This window comes from Rhinolophus hipposideros, assembly GCF_964194185.1.
Source record: "Rhinolophus hipposideros genome assembly, chromosome: 12".
NCBI classification, from domain to species: domain Eukaryota; kingdom Metazoa; phylum Chordata; class Mammalia; order Chiroptera; family Rhinolophidae; genus Rhinolophus; species Rhinolophus hipposideros.
In genome coordinates this window covers 59,324,150-59,347,241 of record NC_138058.1, presented here as the reverse complement: position 1 = coordinate 59,347,241, position 23,092 = coordinate 59,324,150, and the positions used below count along the sequence as shown (strand labels likewise).

Sequence of the window (23,092 nt, the reverse complement as noted above, 5' to 3'; positions counted from 1 at the left end):
CTGGAGCGTGCCGGGTTGGTTCCCTGAGCTCCTTCAGCTTTCGCTGAGGAAGGAGATTCTCTTAGCGATTACAAAAGTGAAGGAATCTGGTCCCTTACCTCCAGACCTCTGGACACACGGCCATATTTCTGAAAGTGCCTTGCAGCAATCCTGAGCTCTAAAAGAATGCTTTCACTTGGTCCATCAGGGACCCGAGGAAGACCGAGAGGCAGAATCCGAGTTGACAGTAACGCAATTGAAAGAATTGCGCAAGAAGCAACAAATGATGTTGGAGAAGAATATGCTAGGAGAAGACTCAGATGAAGAGGAAATGGATACCGCTGAAAGAAAGAGAAATGCTAGTAGTCAAGAGGATGAAATGGGCTGCACCTGGGGAATGGGTAAGACCTTCAAATCGCTGCCAGATGTTACTATTTTAAATTCATTACCCTCCAATGGTGTGTTTTTTTTTTTTCGTTTTAAATCATACAGCTTTTCATGACTCTTTGAAGTAGATGGGACAAATACAATTTGCACGTGAAGTTACCAAAACCCAGAGAGATTCATTAACTTTTCTGATGTCAGAAAATTTAATTATGGGCAGTACGGATTTCTTTTACTGTGTTTTACAGTTCACTCCCTTGTTCAAAACTCTTCTTAATCATACAGTTAATTTAGTATTTTTACCATTAAAAAATGTTTTTTATTAAATACTGATCTTGATTATCACTGGAGGGGCTGGAACTACATTCAAACAAATAAAATGGAATGTTATTCAATATAGGCTATTCCCTTGAATTTTGTGTACTTTGTGCAAATATCCTGAAATATGAAATATCTAATCAGAGAAAGCTGGTCCCTTAGCCAAAGGAGCTAGGAACAGGGATTCAGGAGCTAGGAATATAAAAAGATAGAAAATGGATTTAATATGTTGGAAGGATGGGATATATATTATGAAATTACTGTGGAAATGCCAAACAAAAGCTAGAAACCGTGCTAGAGTAAGCGTTTAGAGAAGGGAGCAATCACTGAAAACTTAGACCTACATTGTCCAATATGGTACCCAGTAGCTGTGCTTTTTTTTTTTTGTTTTTGGTTCACGAATATGTAGTTTTTACTGAAAAAAATCATTCATAAGTTAACATACAAAAATGTACAAACACATGAGTAAATAATGTAATGACAAAGGACTATTTTTGTGAAGTGTTTATTGAAACATCTTTAGATTTCAGTGCAAAAATGTACCCCTGGCACCTCTTAAAACATAAGAACAAGCTCAAAAAAACATAGTGATGGAAATAAGCTAGCTATGTTCAATGTCATTGTCAGTGGTGAGTGGATACAATCGATGCCATGTGCCTCGATTACAGTGTGGCCAGTCCAAGTCGACATGTGCCCTAAATGTAAAATACACACTGAATTTCAGACTTAGTGTGGAAAAAGAATGTAAAATATCTCATTAATAATGTTTTTATATTGATTACATGATAATTTTACCTGTTTTTCTCGTTTAACATGGCTCTTAGGAAATGTTAGATTACGTATGTGGCTTTCATTATATTTCCGTTGGGCAGCATTGACTTAGACCTTTGGGAAGCTGGACCTTGAAGGAAAGAAGTAGTAGCCCTTATGAAGCTGAGCACTGGGAGTAGTGTTCAGGGCAGGGACTGATGATTTTAACGGAATAATAAATAGACCAGTCCATTTGAGAAGTATTAGGAAATTATATTGGAGGTAAAGTATGAGTCTTCAGTGTGAGAGAATGAGAAAGCCAGGCCAGGAGCTTAGATTTTTTTTCCCATAAAAAATGTGGTAGGTAATTTTGCTTTTAAAATATAGACATGGAGGAAAAAAAAGTGCCATGAAAACAAGTTTTAACTTGTCACACAATTTAGAAAACCTGAAGGTGTTAATACTGGTGGTGTTTTGTTTGTTCTTCCCTCCTCCCCTTCTTTTCATCACTAATAACTGTATCTTTATGTAGCCTGAAAGGATAGTGGGTGTCATTCAGATAGTTTCTGTTTACGTTTGATCTCTGATCGTCTTTTCTTTCTTTTCCCATAACCTGTAGGAGAAGATGCTGTAGAGGATGAGGCTGAAGAGAACCCCATTGTCTTAGAATTTCAGCAGGAAAGGGAGGCCTTTTATATAAAGGATCCAAAAAAGGCTCTGCAAGGTTTTTTTGACCGAGAAGGTATGTAAACAGATTCTGATCCCGCTAGTATAATGTATCCACAACAGTGTTGTTTTCTAGCTTCTTCAGATATTAAGAAATGCTGTATTTTATCTACTCTCCTCCTTGTACAGTACTTGCCCTTGTGTTCATTGCTTCAGGTTTATTTTGAAAATAGTAATAATTTTGTTAGTCTTTCTTCTCATCTTGGAAGAAAGGAAGTACTTTTTCCTGACTTGACTCATGCTTCTCAAAACATTTTGGATTTTGTAGTGGGAGATTGAACCAACTTCTTGTAGTTTTTTTGTTTCTAAATCATGTGATCTTTTGTAATTTCTAACATGGATTTTGACTTTATAGTATTTAAAAAATGTTTCCACAGAAGATTGTTTCATTAGAGATACTTTGAGAGAACATTTAAGTGTATATATGTGTGTATGCATATATGTATGTGTGTATGGGTTTATGTATGTAAAAACTGGTTGCAGTCTGTGCTTCATATTTATGCTTCTAAAAACCAGGCAACTGTGACAAATTAACAACTGAAGTCTACAACTTATAAAAAATGTGAAAGCTACTATACAATGGACAAAGCTATGTATGGAGAGTTGATTGTTTTGATCTGAGTTTGCTTTTTTCTGCCTCAAGCTCATCCTAACTTTATTATCAGATGATAATCCCTAGGAATGAGAACTGAATGCTTTGGAATTTAGTGTTCAGTGTGGTAGGGGAACTTGATATTTTTGTTTAACTTTTGTTCTTTTTTCGCTTTGTATCAACTGGTAATTTTCAGATCCTATTAAAATTGTTTTGTGTTTCTTCTTCCCACAGGAGAAGAATTAGAATATGAATTTGATGAACAGGGACATAGCACTTGGCTCTGCAGGGTGAGGTATGTTCTGTTCTCATTAATGTCCATTTCTGGAAAGTGGCCAGTTTCAGGTTTCATTTATGGTTATAAACAACAACTCAAAGAGTAACTTTAGTTTTAATTTTAGGCTCTTCCTGATCTTGGGCCTTGATAGTTTAGTAACACTTATATTATTGGGGAATGGGGTAGAATGGGTAAGAGGTGGAAGGAAAAGATTTGCAATTTAACCTTGGCAGGAATAGGATAAAATGAACCAAAAGATTGAAAAGCTGTCTCAGAAAAACATGACTGTTACCAGAACATATTAGTTTGTGAGAATTGGAGCTTAGTGCTGTGCTATAATTCCCTTCAAAACAATGCAGATTACCTGTGGATGATTCAACGGGAAAACAACTGGTGGCTGAGGCCATTCACTCAGGAAAGAAAAAAGAAGCAATGATCCAGTGCTCACTGGAAGCTTGTCGAATCCTTGATACTTTGGGATTGCTGCGACAGGAGGCAGGTGAGTATGTGGGAAGACTTTTTTCTTAAAAAAAAAAAAAAAAAAGGAAATTTTAACATATAAAAGATAATACCTCTTTTTAGGGGGGAAATGTAAATTGTAGACAATTCTATGAAGTGAGAAGAAAAAAGTTCCTATCTCAATACCCTAAGATAGCCATTGTTTATATTCTCTCAGATATTTTCTGTGCATACAGATGTTTGTTCAGAACTACATTGTTTAACAGAAAACTCCTACACGAATGCAGTTATATATACTCTTTTGTGACTTACTTTTTTAACATAAGAATGTGTCATGGATATTATCCACATCATTGCATTAAGTTTACTTCATTTTTAAAAAAACTGGCTGGCTATACCGTTATGTATTAGTAAGACATATTTTTATTCTAAAATTAACTTTTATTATTGTAAAGTAACTTATGTATAGTATAAAACAAAGGCTTATAACAAAATACACCTACTTCTTGCCCTATCCCTCCTCAGCCCTCTTCCCTAGTCATCTAGTCACCTATTGACTCTGTTAAGTTAGTATTTACGTGATTATGCTTGTACAAATATTAGTAACAACTAAGCAATTTTTAATTCTTTTTGTTTTTCCTAAAGATAATAATTGTGTTTGTTTTAAATGAACAAACAAAACAAAACAGGAACAGACTCAGACATAGTAAATGAACTGATGGTTGCCAGAAGGGAAGGGTGTGAAGAGAAGGGCAAAAAAGGTGAAGGGAAATAAGGGATACAAATTTCTAATTAAAAAATCAATATGCCACAGGGATGTAATGTATACCGTAGGGAATACAGTTAATATCGTAATAACCTTGCATGGTGTTAGATGGTTGTTAGACTTACATGGTGATCACTTCATTAGGTATGTAAATGTTGAATGAATGTCTTGTATACCTGTATACCTGAAATACCTTGTATACCTGAAACTAATATATTTTATATTAACTATATTTTAATTTAAAAAACAATCATGGGGCGGACAAGTGGCTCAATTGGTTAGAGCGTGAGCTCTGGGCAATGGGGTTGCCGGTTTGATTCCCACATGGACCAGGGAGCTGCACCCTCTGCAACTAGAATGAAGTCAATGAGCTGCCGCTCAGCTCCTGGTTGGCCAGTTGGCTCAGTTGGTTGGAGCACATCCTGTCAACCACAAGGTTGCTGGTCCCACAAGGGATGGTGGGCTGCGCCCCCTGCAACTAGCAATGGCAACTGGACCTGGAGCTGAGCTGCGCCCTCCACAACTAAGACTGAAAGGACAACAACTTGAAGCTGAACGGCACCCTCCACAACTAAGATTGAAAGGACAACAACTTGACTTGGAAAAAGTCCGGGAAGTACACACTGTTCCCCAATAAAGTCCTGTTCCCCTTCCCCAATAAAATCTTTTTTTAAAAAAAGAAACAAACTTAAAAAAAAAAATCGTGTTTGTTTTTCATGTGTTTGATTTTTTAAAAGATTTTTTTGGGGAAGGGAAGAGGAACAGTGTGTATTTCCAGGACTTTATTAGGGAACAGAGTGTTTTTCCCAGGACCCATCAGCTCCAAGTCATTGTCCTTCAATCTAGTTGTGGAGGATGCAGCTCAGCTCCAAGTCCAGTTGCCGTTTTCAGTCTAGTTGCAGGGGGCGCAGCCCACCATCCTATGGGGGAGTCAAACCGGCAACCTTGTTGTTAAGAGCTCAGGCTCCAACCAACTGAGCCATGCGGCTGCCCCTGATTTTTTTTTTTATACCTCTTACTCATTCTTCCTACAACTTTCAACAGCCTTTCAATATGTTTTTCCACGTGGTCAATCACATTAAGTAATTTATCAGTTCCAATTTTTTTGGAGATATTTTCCCCGAAGAGTACTGTTCTCCTTTTAGGGCTTAGTGCTCTCTAGACCTGCGGTAGAACTGTCATATGGAACTTTGCTGTCATCCTTGAGATTTCCTTTGCCTTTCTCCAGGGTTGGAATTTCCATTTCTTGATTCTCATATTCTCAAATTTCTTGGCTTATTCCCTTGTTTTAGTGGTGCACACCCCTCGTAGTTTTAGCAGGTTAAAAAGCTGGTACAACAGTAGAGGGTTTGGATGATAATAGTCTTTAATGGATTTCACATCTTTCATTTTTCTTTGTTTACTTTCTTGTTTTGGTGGACATCCCCTTGTGGATTCCTGAAAAGGGATATATAGCAAGTACACTATTAAACCCTTCATTCGGAAAATATAGTTATTATAGCTATACTTTTAGTTCAGGGTCTGGCTGGAAATAGAATTCTAAATTGGGAATAATTTTTTTTTTTTTATAACTTTGAAGGCATTGCTTTTATTACCTTACATCCAACATTGCTATAAAAGTCCTAAACTGTTCGGATTCCTGATTTATTGTGTCATTTTTTTTTTTTTTTTTTTTTTTTACCCCTCACTAGAAGTTTGTCTGATTTTCCCTTTGTTCTCAAGGTTCTGAAATTTAACTAGGATGTACCTTTCTTTGGGTCTATTCACCTACTTTTCTGGGTGTTTGTCTTTTGATCCTAATCTTAACAGTTTAGGAGCATTTCTGGAATTATACTATTAATCATTTAATCCATCTGTTTGTTCTCTTTGGAATTTGGTTAGATATTGAACCTTTTGGACTGACCATCTAAGATTCTTGTCTTTTTTCCTTCTTTTTGTATCTGTCTTTTTGAATCTGTGGGAGATTTCTGCAACTTTATCTTTCAATCTCTATTTTGCTGTCAAGATTTTAATTTCCAAAGCTCATTCTTTGAATTTTCATTTTTAAAACATAATATCTTTATTTTTATTGGAAAATTGTTTTTTATTTATTGGAGAATATTGGGGAACAGTGTGTTTTTCCAGGATGTCAAGTCATTGTTTTTCAATCTAGTTGTGGAGGGCGCAGCTCACTGGCCCATGTGGAAGTTGAACTGGAGACCCTGGTGTTATGAGCACCTCACTCTAACCCCTGAGCCATCAGGCTGCCCACTGGCGGCCTGGCTCCAAGCTCAAGCCATTGCTTCTCACTGGTCCATGTGGGACTCGAACCATTGACCTTGGTGTTATGAGCACTGTGTTCCAACCACTGAGCCAACCGGCAGCCCACTGGTGGCTCAGTTCCAAGTTCAAGTCCTTCTCTTCAATCTAGTTGTGGAGAGTGCAGTTCACTGGCCCATGTGGGAATCGAACCGGCGACCTTGCTAAGAGCTTGCGCTCTAACCAACTGAGCCATTCGGCCGCCCCTAAAACATAATAACTTGTTGTTTCATGGATTGTAATTATCTCACCTCTCTGCTAATCTGTGTTCTTCAGGTTGCTTTTTTTGTTTGTTTTGGTATGTATGCTCTGTGTTAGAGGTTTTTCTCAGGTGTCATGTAATTCTTGGTTGTAGATTCTCATTTGGGGACAAAATATATATATTTGTAATATATAGATAGGGCTCATTAATTTTGAGCAACACTATAGAATAGTGTGGGTGGACTCTTTGTTGGGGAACTCCTCATGTAAGCATTTGTAGAGTATTCTTCTGCTGTCAAAATTCCCCAGAGAGTGCTCTTCTGCATGACAGGAAAGGACTGGCTGCCAGCATTCCTAGAGCTCAGTGGTGGAAGATGGCTGAGCGGCTTCCCAGCATTCAGCTATTTTCAGGACAATACTGTTTATGGAATATAGTGCCCATGCCCTCAACTGGACTAGTCAACCCACAGTCCAGAAACTTTCTGTCCTACGCTTTCTAGAGATTAGCCTCTGGGTTATTTCTAGGGGTGGGAAGGAGGTGAGTAGGCAGTGGGGAGGATCTGAGGTTTCTTACCCAGCTTTTACTGATCCTCCTCATGTTAGCACTACTGTCCACCGCTGTTCCAGATCCTTTTGAGGATTCTGCAGTACAATCAGATTCTTTCTCAACTTTCCCCACTGTTGCTTTGGATTCATCTTTTTAGTTCTGCTAAGTTAGTTTCCACTCATCTGCCTGCTTTCTAATATCCAAAAGTTGGGTGTTTCTGCTCCCTCTCCTCCCTGTCTTTCTGGATTAAAAAAGTATCTTTAAAAAAAGGATCTCTTTAGTGCAATTTTAGTGGGGCATGAGGAGAGAGTGGAATTCATTATGTATGTTCAATGTACCATCTTAACCTTGAGATTATCAGGCTGATACTAAAAGGGACTATTTTGGTTGCAAATAATAGAAAGCCAATTCATATAGCTTGGGGGGAAAGGTTATTGGCTCCAGAAGCTGGAAAGAATAGCTCACAGGATTGAAGGAAGAACTGTGTGAACCGGGGCCTTAAGTTCTGGAACCAGAACTTAGTCCTACCAAACTGGAACTCAGTATTACCAGGACACATATAACTCTGTGTGTGTGTGTGTGTGTGTGTGTGTGTGTGTGTGTGGTGTGCGTGCACAAGTCTGTCTCAAGAGTGTGTGGTTTTATTTTGCAGACAGATTCTTACCCCATGGAAAAGCTGGATGCTCATACCCTCTCACTTTAATAACCTTATTGGAAAGAGAGCTTTTCCCCTATATCTAAATATAAATATGAGGGGAGGTTTCTGATTGATCTGGCTTTGGTCACATGACTACCCCTAATCCAGATGGAACTTTCTAGAGGAAAGGGGGTACTTTTACCATTACAAGTGGAGTAAAATGGTGTAGGGTAGACAAAAAAATAATAGCTACCATAGTCTCCTGATGATGGCCTCAGATTTTTACTGTTACAAATAAAGTTGCATTGATAGTTACAGGATAAATTCCTAGAAGTGGAATTGCCAGATCGATGTATTTTTAATTTTGACAGATGTTGTAAAATTGAACATCAAAAAGGTTATATCAATGTACATTTCTACCAACTATTTGAGAGTCCCTTTCCCCCCGTACCCTTGACAACTGGTTATTATTAGTCTTTTTTGTGCTTCCCCCCCCCCCCCGCCCAGTGTAATAGGTGAGAAGTGGTTTCTCATTATTTTAATTTGTATTTTTAAAGATTATTTTTTAAAAGTTTAACTTTTTTTTCAAATGTTTGTTGACCATTTGTAGTTCTTTTACTATAACTGCTTTTCTTATTCTTTTTCAAGTTTTCTTTTGGCTTATTGGCCTTTTCCTCATTTGTTTTTTCTTTTTTACTCATTGATTTTTAAGAGCCGTTTGCTTATTATTAAATAAATTAGCCCTTTGTTTTAATTTTTTATTGTGGTAAAATATACATAACAAAATTACCACTTTAAGCATTTTTTAGTGTATAGTTCAGAGGCATTAAGTACATTCACATTGTTGTACAGCCCTCACTACTGTCCATCTCAGAACTTTTTCATCATTCCGTATTGAATCTTTGTGCCCATTAGACACTAACTTCCCATTCTTTCTCCCCTTTGGCCCTGGTAACCACTGTTCTACTTTGTGTCTCTGAATTTGACTAGTTTCCTCATGTTAGTGGAATCATGCAATGTGTGTCCTTTTGTGTCTGGCTCACTTCACTTAGCATAGTGTCCTCCAGGTTTAGTTCTTTGTTTTCATATGCAGTTTGGCACCTTGGTGAATACTGTCTTTTAATAATCGATGGTGCTATTTTAAGCTGCTTGTTTGCTTGCCTTCTTTCTTTTTCGTTTTTTAAGAACTCATTTCATTATCATTTATTTTATCTACCTTTAGTATCTCGGAAAAGGAAAGCCAAGAACTGGGAAGATGAAGACTTTTATGATAGTGATGATGACACATTTCTTGATCGGACTGGTCTGGTTGAGAAGAAGCGTCTGAATCGAATGAAGAAGGCTGGGAAGATTGATGAGAAGCCAGAGACCTTTGAGTCATTGGCAAGTTTTATTTATAGAAATAGCTGTGGTAGTTTAATTTTTTGAATAAAATAATGTATTATTAAAATTTTTAAAACAGTATCATTGACATCTGCTAGTAAAGTATAACTTGTGATCTGCAAATTTGATGATAACAGACAACTAGTCTGATGCAAGCTGGAAAAAAGTTTGGCTTGCTGCCAGAGACTCTCAAGGTGGATATTGGTCCATTAGTGTGCATTCTTTGGATATGATGTTCCCCCCACCCCCCCCCAAAAAAGGAAAAGTTCCAAATTGGGACATTCTACGATGAATTGAATTTAAACTTCTGGAAGTCAAATATCGCGAAAGGAATTTTGAGTATAGTTTGATGATAGTCTTATTAAATAGTATGTCTTTCATTAAATTATCATAAGGCAGCAGGTGTTTTCACTATATTAAGTGGTGTTCAGAACTTAAAACATTACCCAGCATCTATCCTTTTGATTTATTATTAAAAACAAATACCTTGAGCTTTTTCTTTTGAGTAAAATAAGTGTTCTATACATTCATTCTGTTTAATTCTTAGTCCTTTAATTCAGAAATTAATTAAATTAGAATGAAATAAATGAAAATGTTAACTCCATAGGGAACAAATTTAACTGAACTCTGAATTAATTCTCTTAAAGTTTTATAACAGTGAAAATAAGAGGAGAAAGCTACCATATTTTGAAAGGAGAAAAGTATTTACTAACCTTGTTAATTTGACTGTTACAGGTTGCAAAGTTAAATGATGCTGAAAGGGAACTCGCTGAAATTTCTGAGAGACTGAAAGCTTCAAGCAAAGGTATGGCAATGACTCGTTAGACAAACATTTACTGAGCATCTGCCATATACAGTGCCCTTTGCTAGGCACTGGGCTATACTGGTTAGTAAGATACATCGCGTAGAATATGGAGCCTTTCTTAGGAGCACCAGCATTTGGGAAGTGGAAAGAGCATTATAAATTATTTTGTGTAACTGCTTTATTTAATAGATGAAGGGAAAGAAGCCCATTGAGGCCAGGTGACTCCCCACGATCTCTCAGCTATATATAACCTGTTTCCTTATTCCTAATATCAGTAATGTCCTTCGTCCAGCTCTGTGTCAATGACTTTTCTATTGAAACTGTGGCTGAATTTTAAAACATTTGGGGTCATCCTTCTAAACATGTGTTATCCCTTTCTTGACAGCTCTATCAGAGTCACCATCTCAAGACTCTTTAGATGCGTTCATGTCAGAAATGAAATCAGGGAGTGCATTAGATGGTGTGTCCCGGAAGAAACTTCACCTGAGAACTTTTGAACTGAGGAAAGAACAGCAAAGACTTAAAGGGTTGATAAAAATTGTAAAGCCAGCAGAGATTCCAGAACTGAAAAAGTAAGTCTTAGTTATATTTGGAATTTTAATAAACATTTTTTTCCTGTGTAATCACTGTTTGTTTAAAAAATTTTTAAATGTTTTTATTTTTCAATTACAGTTGACATACAAGATTATATTAGTTTCAGGTGTATAACATAGTGATGCAACATTTATATAAACTACAAAGTGATCACTCTGATATACACTTGGAATTTTAAATAAGCATTTTACATAGGTAACATTTTGAATTATATCTTTGTCTTAGATAATCATTTTTTGAATAAAAACAATATAAGAAATCCTTTAAAGCACAGAAAACAGTGACTGTATCGAGTAACTACCAATCTACTTAATCTGTGAAATACAGACTACTTACTATAGGATTTTTAGAGAAAACTATATTGATTCCCCTTTCATTGGTAGCCTCTGGATTTTTTACTTCATCTTTTAGTGCAGGTTAAACTTCTTTAAAGAGCAACATATGTCAAAGGCTAATTTCCCTAATACCGTGTTTCTCCGAAAATAAGACCTAACCGGAAAATAAGCCCTAGCATGATTTTTCAGCATGACATCCCCTGAACATAAGCCCTGATGCATCTTTTGGAGCAAAAATTAATCTAAGACCCGGTCTTATTTTCGGGGAAACGTGGTAGGTAAAGACCAATGAATGGTAAGTAGATAATCATCCACCCAAGAAAAAAATGGGCAAAGGATGTCAACTGACAGGCTACTGAAAAAGAAATACAGATAGCTCTTAACTACATAAAATGATGCTAAGCCTCATGCATAAGAGAAATACAAATACTACAATGTAATGCCATTTTTATATATGATTTTAAAACCACAGATGAAAAATATGAGTGCAGATTGTCATTTTAACACCTGTATCTGTCATTCCTAAGAATCAGTTGACAACTGTTTAATATACTTTTTCTAAAGTGTGATTTTTTTCCTTTAAAGAGGGAAAAGCATAATCCCCTAAAGTTGATTCTAATGTTAACTTTGATATTTGGGAGATTATTTGAAGAGGTTAACTCAACTCTATTTCTAGACATCTAGAAGATTTTTGAGTAATTTGTAAATAAGGTTTTGAGACTAATTTTTCTTAGACTTGGCTAGTGTTTATGAACGTGTGTGTGTGTGAGGGGAGAGAGAGAGAGAGAGAGATTTCTAGTCTTTCAATTTGACAATATTTTAAAATTTTGTTCTATGTGGTCTCAACAAATATTGAAAATGTTGAGTAGGTTGTTTTAGCGATAAGCAACCCTTAGTGAGCAGAATCCCAGTGGACATCTCAAAAAGTGGTACTGTCTGGATGAGTTTACTCACTTACGGAGATAGTTAACTATAGAAAGTTTCTTGTTTTCATTAGATCTGTCCTGTCCAGTACAGCAGCCAATAATCACATTTGTTCTTTAAATAAAATTAAAAATTCAGTTCCTCAGTCACATGGGCACATTTCCTGTGTTCATGGCCACATGTGGCCAATGGCTACTGTGTTGGACGATGCGGATATAGAATATCTTCATCATTGCAGCAAGTTCTGTTGGACGTTACTGCTTTAGGTCGTCAGTAAGCATTTATTCAGCCCCTCACTCCTGAGCACGAAACCTGCAACTTGATGCTGGGGATATTTCCCAGAAGAGTGTCTAGATACTGAGAGGTACCTCTTCCGATAGAGATGTAAAGATAAAATATTTCTGGAGCCTTGGATCATCTGTACAGAAAATTTATCCCCAAATACTAACAGGTTTGTTCAAAGATTGATGTGCAATTTGGATATTTAACAGTGATTCATAGATGAGCACAAAATTCTGCTTGACTCAAATGATATTTGAGTTACCTTACCGGTAGTGAGAAGGTAGGTTAGCACGAGAGTTAGACGTCCTGAGTTTCATTCTCAGCTCTATCAATTACTTTTTGGGCATTTTGAGACAAATTATGGAACTTCTTTGATCTTTGCTTTCCTCATCTATAAATTAGAAATAATGATGTTGCAAAGATTAAATGACTAGCACTTAAAGTACTAGCATATATATATATGTGTATATATATAAATATATATATAATTTTCAAAATTTTTATTATTTCTTTTATACCTAGCAACTATTTGTAACGTCATTTTTGTGGAGAAAAGGTAAAAGTTCAGGAGGCATAATCCAGGGTAAACAAATTAACTGAGTTTTAAATACAACTCTGTAATTGTTTAACTTGTTAGGTCAGACCTTTAAGGTGTTCTGAGCCAGGAGACGTCGATCAGGTTCCCCCAGAGCTACCCCTCCTGCTGTCTGTGTGTCTGCCTGGTTTCTCCCCCTTTTTCTACTTTAGATGGTGGCCTGCAGATGATGTGTACCTCCCCCCCCTCTTGTCACCTGAGGGTTGACCTTCCAAACTTTCCACCTAACTCCACTCTTCCCCCACACAGGCAAGTCTTGATTGTGATTCCATCTTCTGCTTTGTCTTCTCCTTTGGGCGTCTTCATACGTCCTCCAGGCCAGCAAAGCTATTTAATAGATCTGAAAAAGAACTGTGTTGCTCTTGCCTTTGTCCTTCTATGCACACACCTTCCTGAGGCCAGTGGAGAGGGGCTGTGAAGAATAATGATTTGGCAGAGTCTTTAAGATCGGGCAGGCAGGATTCTTCTGGCCTTAGTAAAGCAATGGGTCTGTCCCTCGGGAGAAGAGATGGTGAGTTTAGGTGCAAGAGCACCACTGAGAGGCTAAGACTTAGATAAAGGAAGACAGTAGTGGCAGATGGGGCTTCAGGTAGTCAGTTTCTTATATGGGTCACTGTGAGTCAGGAGTGCTGGTGCTGTTCTTATATTCTAGAACGCAGGGCTGTCCTATGGTCAAGGTGAAAGAAAAGCATAAGGCTTTTGCCTCAGGCTATCTGTCATTGTCACCTGTCTACTCTGAGTGCCTCATCAACTCAGCTGCCATCCTTTTTATTTTTGTTTTTCCCCCCCACTTTTTTCTAATTTCTACAATCTCTTTATTTTGGCTCTGCCTCAGTTTTGCCTTAGTTTTTGTAACTCTGTTCAGCCAATGAGAATGTTGTGTGGTCTCTCATTGTGTCTTCATCATTACTAACTACACGGCGTATTTTGCCTTCCACCCCCTTCACCTATACACTTTAAAAAAAAAAAAATTTCTGTGCCCAGAGCTGTTGTGTGTGATTATGAAAAGTGGACTTCAGGTAAGTAAGGCACTGTGTGTCCTTTTCAGAGGTTGGTGGGTGGAAAATAGGGCTTTACACCATGGATCCATTTCCTGCCACTTAGAGGAGGTCGTGCCTACCTATTCTCGAGACTTTGCCAGTGACTTTTGTACTGTAGGCATCATTTTGTGAAAGTGAAGTCATGTAACATGTTGTACATTACCAGACTAAGGTAGTAGGCTTACCTTGCTTGCCATTACTTAATAAATCTGTGTCTGTGACAATCAGTAGTGTCATCTGTTCAGACTCTGCTGGCTCGACTACCTCTGTCTTACTGGTATATGCTTAGGTATTCATTTTGTGGAAATTGTTTTGCCAAGTTTCTTTGTCAGTGTCATGATGTTTTTAGATAAATCCTTGGCCTCACTGGAATACATAACATAATTATTCTTTCTTCCTAGGGCTGAAACTCAGACTACAGATGCTGAAAACAAAGCTAAAAAGCTTACATTGCCTCTCTTTGGTGCCATGAAAGGAGGAAGCAAATTCAAATTAAAAACTGGAACAGTAGGGGTAAGTTGTGGGTCAGAGTGTTAAATTTTTAGCTCTTGAGTTACCTGAGCTAATTCTTTTCTCTATGCTTTTCCAAGCTCAAATGACTCATTCCCTAGTATGAGTCACTTTTCTCATAGTATTGTGAAAAAGGGCTGTGGGGTTGGTATGATCACATCTTTCACAGGAGTTGGTTCTTGGAGATTTCTCTTCAGCTTAGGGTGATCAAGTACTGAAGAATAGATTCATGCCAATGAATTTGCATGTAACTGATTTGTAAATTAGAGTACCAATTGATTAATTTGTGATGAATGTTGCACTTAAGAAAGGGTCTCCTGCATTAATTTTCTCCTGGTGGATAGATGTAATTTTCATACTCAGCTAACATTGGTTAGCAACATAGGCTGTGCACCTGCTATTGCCATGTGGTTTTTCCTTACCTCATTTAATCCTTCCAACACCTTAAGACATACGGGAATTGTTACCTCTCACAGATGAGGAAACAGAGTCAGAGAGATTAAATACAAGATCACACCATCAGTTAGTAATTAAACTGGCAATCAAATCCAGGTCTTCTGTCTCGAGTTTTGTGATCTTTCTACTATCCTCTAAGACCTCACTGATACATTTTTTGCTTTATGTATGTCCCTATTTGTACATTCAGCTTTAAAAAGGTTTTCATCACTCCAAAGAGCTAAGCCTTGTGTATTGGCATGCTAGGGCTGCCATAACAAAATACCACAGATGGGGTGCTTAAATAACAGATATTATCTTCTCCTAATTCTGGAGGCTAGGAGTCTGAGATTAACGTGCCAACACAGTTGGTTTCCTCTGAGGCCTCTATCCTTGGTTTGCAGGTGGCTGCCCTCTCGCTGCCTCTTCACGTGGTTGTCCCTTGGTGCACTTATAAGGACGGTCATATTGGTTTACAGTCCCATCCTAACAGCCTTATTTTTACTTAGTCACCTCTTTAAAGACCTTATCTCCAAATACTGTTACATTCTCAGATACTGGGGTTAGAACTTCAACATGTGAATTTTAGGTGTAGAGTTCAGCCCACAACAGCTTAAATTAGGAAATTAGGGGAAACTGCCCTCTGGTGGCAGAGGTCTGAAGTCCCAGCCACATGTTCTGAGTGAGTGTGGTTTACTGAGTGAGAGATGGAAGCTTTTCTGTGAGGGTGGGTGGGGGTACTTACATTTTTGTTAGAAGAAAAACTCTTCACTACAAAGCTCTCCTTATAGGATTACTGAACTAAATCCTATATTTAAAACATGATATACCCAACATATACTTTGATACCTTTTCTCTATTCCTTAAGCTGCGATCAACTTTTTCTAATAATTACTTTTATTAAAAGGTCTTGATTAGAATATTTGGCCTTATTCTTCAAGAAATATCTTCCTTTTCCTTATGATTTGTTTTACTGACCTACATGTCTTATTTCCTTGAAATTGTGTTAAATCTAAAATGAAAAGGCTGCACAAATGATTTATTTCTTAGAAATGTGTGTCTGATTTATTCCCTAGAAGATTTTGTAATGAATTAAGATCTTTTAACATCACAAAGGGGTGACAGGACAGAATTCCTGCATCAGAACTCACCTGGAGGAAATGATTTAGTTCCCTACACGCTTTTTCAAGTGTTTCGTACTTAATATTCTTTTGACCCTAGAAACTGATAAAGATACTTAAGGGTCCATAGATGGATAACATTTTACGTGAAAGCCTTACTTCCACCAAAGTTCTGCAGGGTCTGTCAACTTAGTGAGGTTAGACGTTCTCCCCGTTTCGCTTAAACCCCTTGAAGAAATTGGCCTTGGTCTCATCATGTAGAACTGCACGTTCATGGTTTTGTTTCCTCTGTAGAAGTTGCCCCCCAAACGTCCTGAACTCCCTCCGACTCTAATGAGAATGAAGGATGAGCCCGAAGTAGAAGAGGAGGAGGAAGAGGAAGAAGAAGAGGAGAAAGAAAAGGAAGAGCAGGAGAAGGGAAAAATGGAGGCTGGAAGCAGTAGGCCACAGCAGGAGAGAGAGCCAGCAGAAGCAGTGCAGGAAACAAGTCCTCCCACAGATGTCACATGTTCTAAAGAAACAAAACACCATGGTAATATTCTTCTTCTCCTTCCTGTGATACTCAGTGGCATGTTTGCATTCATTGTGGAAAGCTTTGAAAAAGCAAAGTCATTTTTTTAAACCTCTGCAAAAATGAAATTTATTAAATGACCAGGAGAAATTTTACAGTATGTAGAATGGGAATAATAATACATAACTTTGTAGTTTAGTTTCTTTTTTTCTTTTTTAAATTTGTATTACATTTATTGGGGTGACATTGATTAGTAAAAGTATATAGGTTTCAAGTATACATTTGTATACTACATTATGTATGTATTGCAAAGCCAATTCTTGCCTGTGCATTTTGACTGTATAATACGTAGTGATATGTGATATAGTCGGCCCTGTGGAACCATACTTTCTTGGTCCTTCTTTGACTGCCAGTCTGTTTATTCTCATTGCAAAATAAGGGCAGGTATTTCCAGTCTATTCCAGAATTATGGAAAATTGAAAGCTGTGAAATCTGTAACCCCAGCTGCTGTGGACAATCCTGTGCTGCCACTGAATGATTGGAGGGCAGTGGAATATGGTGGATGATGGGGCCTGATCATGTGGTCTCAGGATAAGCCTCCATTACTCATTTCCCCCCCCAACCCTAAAACAGACGCTAAGCATAATTGTATCCACTGGACATACTTCTCAGGAAGCATCATGCCTTACGCATCTTTTTGTACATGGTACTTAGCAGAGAACCTGGCACATAGAAGTCACCTACCTCTGTCGTGTCCAGCGCAACACGGGCAGTGAGGATGCAAGAAGGGGCGGTTTGGGTTAAGTTTTCAAGAAAGAAACAAACAGAGACTTAATGTAGTTAAATCTCTTCGAAGGCCAGGGGTCTCTCAGTCTCAGAGGACTGGAGCCCCGAACAAAGCCGACTGGAGGCTTTTATTGATGAGTATGCAAGGGAGTAACTGTTTTTTTTTTGTGTTGTGTTTTTTTTTTTGGCACGGTCTGTGAGACTCACTTATCACGTTATAGAAACATCCCAAGCCAATTATTCTAATCTTTAAACAGCCGAAGTACAAGGTCCCACGATATCTTAGCTAAGGTACATATCTTCTCAATGTCAAGTCTCTCATATATTAGAGATAACTGGTCTTTGTTCTCCTCATTATTTTTCTAATTGACAGCTGTGAGGGAAAAGCCAGAGCCGGCAACAGACTTTCCCAAGCAGGGGGGAGGGGAGGAACAGCCCCTTCCCATATTTTTCTAAGGCAGCTCATTGGGGTTCCCCACTGGGTTCCGCCTGGCTTAGGTTGTATCTCCCCTGAGATATCTTACCCGTCTTTGGCTGCAAACCATCTTTTGGGGACCAGACAGAGACATAAGGTGTAAACACAAGGATGGAACAGAGTCCCAGAAAGGCACAATCTCACAGACTCTTCTTAAGGAAAGACATGGAGGGACAGTTGGCTAGGCTGTTGTGCGACTACACACCTCAGCAAAGGTTTGATGAAAAATGATGGAAAAGGGAATTGATTGATTTTTTAAATGTTTTTTTTTTTTTTTCGATTATAAAGGGAATATATGCTCACTTAGAACTTGAATCATACATAAAAGTCTAAAGAATAAAAGAGAAATCTCCCACATTCCCATCCTGAAAGGTGATGTTTGTCTTTTTAGTATCCCCTATCCCTTATCAGCTGCAGGGTTATTCTCCTGCAGGTTACCCAAACTACTTAGCAAGATTAAGACGGCACAGAAAATAGGGAACATAAGGAAACAAACAAACAAACAAAAACTGGCATTAATTGTGTGCATGTCTTCTTCTAAAACAAACCAGGCTTGTATGTGTAAAAACACCAGGCCTGGTTTGTAGACCTTCTTTTGAATCACCTTCAGTTATTTAAAAAACAAGCAACCAAAAAAAAAACCCATTTCCTCCTCGGTGAGAGGTAAATTTTTGTCTTTTGCATTTTCCAAATGCTTGGCCTTTTCAGAAAAGATACTTATACATACTTTTTTCTGAGTCTGGTCTTTGAGCCATACATTATGAGGGTGACCCATAAACAGGTCAGCGGGAATGTTTTTAAGGGACCAAAGCAAATATGTCTGTATGAAAACAGCAGATTTTAAAATTTGGTTTATGCAATACATTAATTAGTAAATCTGCAGCTGATTAGGATTGCTCCAGGCGTTTTTTGTTTGTTTTTACAACATTGGGAGCGTATTATACATGTTGTTTTATAATCTATTTTTTGCTTTAAAATATTCTTATAAAATCTGGTTTTAGTAAGGGACATAATGGTTCACTGCATGTATATACCATCAGCTCCCTATTGTTGGAGTTCTTATGTAAATTATTTGTTAACTTTTGCTGTTATAAATATACTTGTATATAATAAATCTTGGTGCTCATATCTGATTTTCTTTGAATATGTTCCTGGAAATAGAGTTTCTAGGAATATGTATATTTTTAAGGCTTTGGTAAGTATTACTGAAATGTGTTACCTCAGAGGAGACCAATTTTTTTTTTGTTAGTTTCAGGTGTACAAAACAATGCAGTAGGTTAGACATTTCACCCCTCACAAAGTGATAACCTCCCTCCCCCAATCTGTTGGAGGTGGCCAGTTTTTAAAGTGGAAAGTCGGTGTTTCTCTGAAAGATGCCTGCAGGCACAGTTAGTGAAAATTTAATTTAGTTGAAGCTACTGATAGTAAAACTGGATGATTATGTATGTGCTCAGCTTTTCTTGCTTTTTTGTTTCATTATTTCCCCACCACAAATTAAATAATAACAGTATGCTTTGGTTCTGCATTTTATAGAAAACATGTCTCAACTCAGCCAAGTGAAACAGAATACAGATTATCGAGAGATCCGTGAAACAGCTGCATCATCATGTGAGGAACCCTCAGGCAAGTAGCACAGCCGGCTCCATTGGTGCTCTGCACACAGGAGCCACTGGTGTCGCAGAAGAGGGTGGCAGTTAGTCTGACTCAGCACAGAGAACAGTCTTTAAGACAGTGGGTGGATACTGCTGCCAGGCTCCTGGACAGAGGTGGAATGTCTGATGACATCTCATTGGCCTTTCTTTACTCCTCGTCTGCCTCCTGGGTTCCCTCTGCCTGACCCACAGAGCACCTAATGCCTTTAGGCTTCCCTCTGGCCATGCAAAGCCCTACACAGTTTTACATCTCCTGGAGTTAATATGTGCCTATCATGGGAGCAATTCCACAACTGTTAAAAGAAATCTGTTGAAAGTTTGGCTTATTAAAAGGACTTTTTCCCCCTGGTTTTCTACTGCTTTTAATTGCAATGGTTAAACTAGAATAGTACCCACTTTCCTTTACCTTTGAAAATGGTATGATTATATTCAAGTATAGCCTCAGCATTTGAAAACTAGGGTTATTAATGAAGGGGAAATTCTCTCTTAATATATAGTCTTTACAATAGTAGAGGGATTTTTGAGAATTGGATTGTTACATGTTTTCAATAATTGTAGTGCTGTTTTAGGAGGAATTTTTGTTTTCTATTTTAATTTTTCGGAAATAGCTATTGCCTCTTTTATTTATTTTTTCCTTTTCTTAAATTAGCATCAAAGGATGAATATGAGAAAAGCAGAGATGAATTGAAGAAAAAGAAAGCTGCTGGTCCAGGCAAAGTAAGTACATTAGTCATAATCTTCACTTTTCTGGAAGTAAAAATGAATCCCCGTGTCGTGGAGCACATCCAGAGGAGTGAATCTTTAGGGATTATCTTAGCAGAGTTTCCAACTGCCTTATACCTCCCCTTCTAGAAGACTGGGCTCTCTTTTATTTTTATTTTTTGAATTCTTTATTCTTGTCTCCATCCACTCTGCTTCCTATAACTTCTCACGTACCTCTTTTATTAATTTATGAATCTTTTTTCATATTCTAGTATGCCATACAAAGACATTTGAGTAATATATTCTTATTTTCCTCCTTTTAGTACATAAAAACTAGAATGTAATGTACTGCATTCTGCATCTTGGTTTTTTTCATTTGCCGTGGAAATCATTATTTACACCAAGAGCTTCCTACTGTGTGGATGTATACTCTAACCAGTTCCCTATAGGTGGACACTTGGATCGTTTCTAATCCTTTATCACAACAGGGCTATGATGAATAACCTTGAGGATATAGCAAATTCCCAGAAATGGGACTGCTAGCTTGTGTTGGCAGGTCTTCAGACCACCCACAGGCTAGGTCACTCAGGAGGCCTCCCGGGACTCAGCATGTGGTTGTGCTCACAGCTGTGATTTATACTACAGCAAAAGGATACCAAGCACAGTAGCAAAGGGAAAAGGCATATGGAGTGAAGTCGGGGGAAACCAGACACAAGCTTCCAAAGGGTCCTTTTCCAGTGGAGTCACACAGGATGTGCTTAATTCCCGTAGCAATGAGTTGTGACAGTTTGCAATGTTGCTAACTAGGAAAGCTCATTAGAGGCTCAGTGCCCAGGATTTTTATTGAGGCGTGATCACGTGGTCATCCTCTGCATGACATGTTCTCAAACTCCATTCCCCCAGAAGGAAGGCATAAACCACATTGTTTTTACAAACAATTTAGGCACAGGGAGCCACTCTTATCAATTAGGGTAGTGGAACCTTCCTGAAATCCAAGTTCCCAGATGTCAGCTAAGGGCCAAACTTGCAAACAGGCCTTTCAAAGGGTAGCAGTCAGGCTTGTTACACTAACTTGTTTCTGCATGTAGATCAAAAGGCAAATGCCAAATTTCCCTCTACGGGGTTATACCATTTAGAACTCAGATCTGTGTTAACTGCTCCTTTTAAAAAATACCACTTCACTCTCACTGGCTGAAAATCTGCTCATTGAGGCTTTATAGAAAAAAAAAATCAAGGTTCAGAGGGAATGCTCCCCCATTTTGATTACTTATGTCAAGATCATTAGTGGAAACTGTTCTGTCTTATTTTTTGTTTGCTGACAGGTGTAGGGACAATAATTCCTAGAGTAAAATTCTTCTGAATAAAAGAACCTATCTTTTCTTTGCAGCTTCTATCAACACTCTCCTCCAAATATCCAGAAGATGACCCAGACTACTGTGTGTGGGTCCCACCTGAAGGTATATTGTTTGTACTTTTCTTTTGCTCTAAGATTTATTTATTTATATTTATGAGTATGTATTACATATTGAAGGTACATAATAAGAAAGTTACGAGAGTGTGTAGTGGAAAAAGCTCCCTTATGGGGGAATACGTAGATTAGAAGATTTAAAGATATATATCAACCAGTAACATACATAATATCTCACCACTTTTTTTACACAAATAGAAGCATATTCTATACCTTGTTCTTTTGCACTTAACACTCTATGGAAACCTTTCCCCTATTATTTACAGACTTTTTTCTTTTTTTTTAATGGTAGCATAGTTATTTATGGTGTGGATATACCTTTACTTACTTAATCAGTTCCCTCAATGAATATTTGCTGTGTTTCCAGTCTTTTGCCATATTATAAAACAACTCTGCAATAAGTAACATCTAACATATGTTACTTTGCAAGTGTGGAGTTTAGAAAAAAATTCCTAAAAGTTAACATGCTGGATCAGAGGCTGTGAACATTTTTAGGTATTATAAATTGCATTCTATAGAGATTGTCCCACTTTATGTTCATACATATACCCTTAAGGCAATATAGGAGATGCTTGTTTTCCCATATAAAGATCGCAAGTTGCTTTTTCTCTGGATTGAGTTTATAACATATTAGTAATTACTGTATTTTGCTGTGTATAATGTGCACTTTTTTGCTCAAATTTGTGAGGGAAAAATAAGGGTGCACATTATACATGGGTAGTATTATATCAATTCCATAGCTATATAAATGTTTTAAATTATTTATGCTTATGAGTTAAAAGTGCAATAAGTAAATAAATAAATTAATGCTAAAATTCCTTTATAATACAAAAAACAAGTACCTAAATATAAACAAATAAAAATTTGAATTAAAAAATTAAGATGAAAAATTTTTTTTCCCTAGAAGTTTGGGCCAAAAACGTGGGTGCGCATTATAGACAGGAGCGCAGTATACACAGCAAAATATGGTCCTAGAAATGTTTGCTTCTTTATCTGCTAATAAATGTTAGGGTGGAAGTGAAAAGAGGACCATATTTTGAAATTATATACAAAAAGTCCCATTTCTCTCATAGAAGAAATCTCTTTATCTGTTTTACTTTTTGGCCCACTGATGGCTAGATATCTTTTCCCGCCTGACTTTGGAAAAATGAATGTATTTCTTTCTTTCTTTATACTCTGACCTAGGCCAAAGTGGAGATGGCAGGACCCATCTTAATGACAAGTATGGCTATTGATTGCTTCAGAATCCTAAAGGAAGACCTTGTGGACCGTGTGACATGGGATATTTAGGATAATATATCAAGTTGAATGTCCAGAGGAGTTCAGATGATCATTTTTAATATCTGGTGACTGGCCTTTTCTTCCCTACTCTTGGTTTCCTAAATTTATCTGTCCCATCTGATTCTCTTGAATTTGATATTATGTTTAAAAGTGTTTGTGTATGTATGTAAAAAGGAACCATATATTTTGTGAATTAGTAAAGTGAGAGACATGACTGTTAAAAAGAGAAGGTGGAGATGTCTCATGTTTATTTAAGGCC

General features: G+C 37.5%; 1 protein-coding gene across 1 annotated transcript in view; it reads left to right on the top strand.

Annotated features, from left to right (window-relative positions):
- SLC4A1AP (solute carrier family 4 member 1 adaptor protein) overlaps positions 1–23,092 on the top strand; it is a 23,971-nt gene extending 879 nt beyond the window's left edge. Inside the window, exons 2-14 of the mRNA XM_081069601.1 lie at positions 188–380; positions 2,051–2,173; positions 2,984–3,044; positions 3,386–3,525; positions 9,157–9,317; positions 10,053–10,122; positions 10,508–10,694; positions 14,294–14,405; positions 16,253–16,490; positions 19,264–19,353; positions 20,032–20,099; positions 21,472–21,541; positions 22,738–23,092. Of these exons, the coding sequence (XP_080925727.1) occupies positions 188–380; positions 2,051–2,173; positions 2,984–3,044; positions 3,386–3,525; positions 9,157–9,317; positions 10,053–10,122; positions 10,508–10,694; positions 14,294–14,405; positions 16,253–16,490; positions 19,264–19,353; positions 20,032–20,099; positions 21,472–21,541; positions 22,738–22,787 (1,563 nt within the window). The 3' untranslated portion in view covers positions 22,788–23,092. The remainder of the gene's footprint in view (positions 1–187; positions 381–2,050; positions 2,174–2,983; positions 3,045–3,385; positions 3,526–9,156; positions 9,318–10,052; positions 10,123–10,507; positions 10,695–14,293; positions 14,406–16,252; positions 16,491–19,263; positions 19,354–20,031; positions 20,100–21,471; positions 21,542–22,737) is intronic.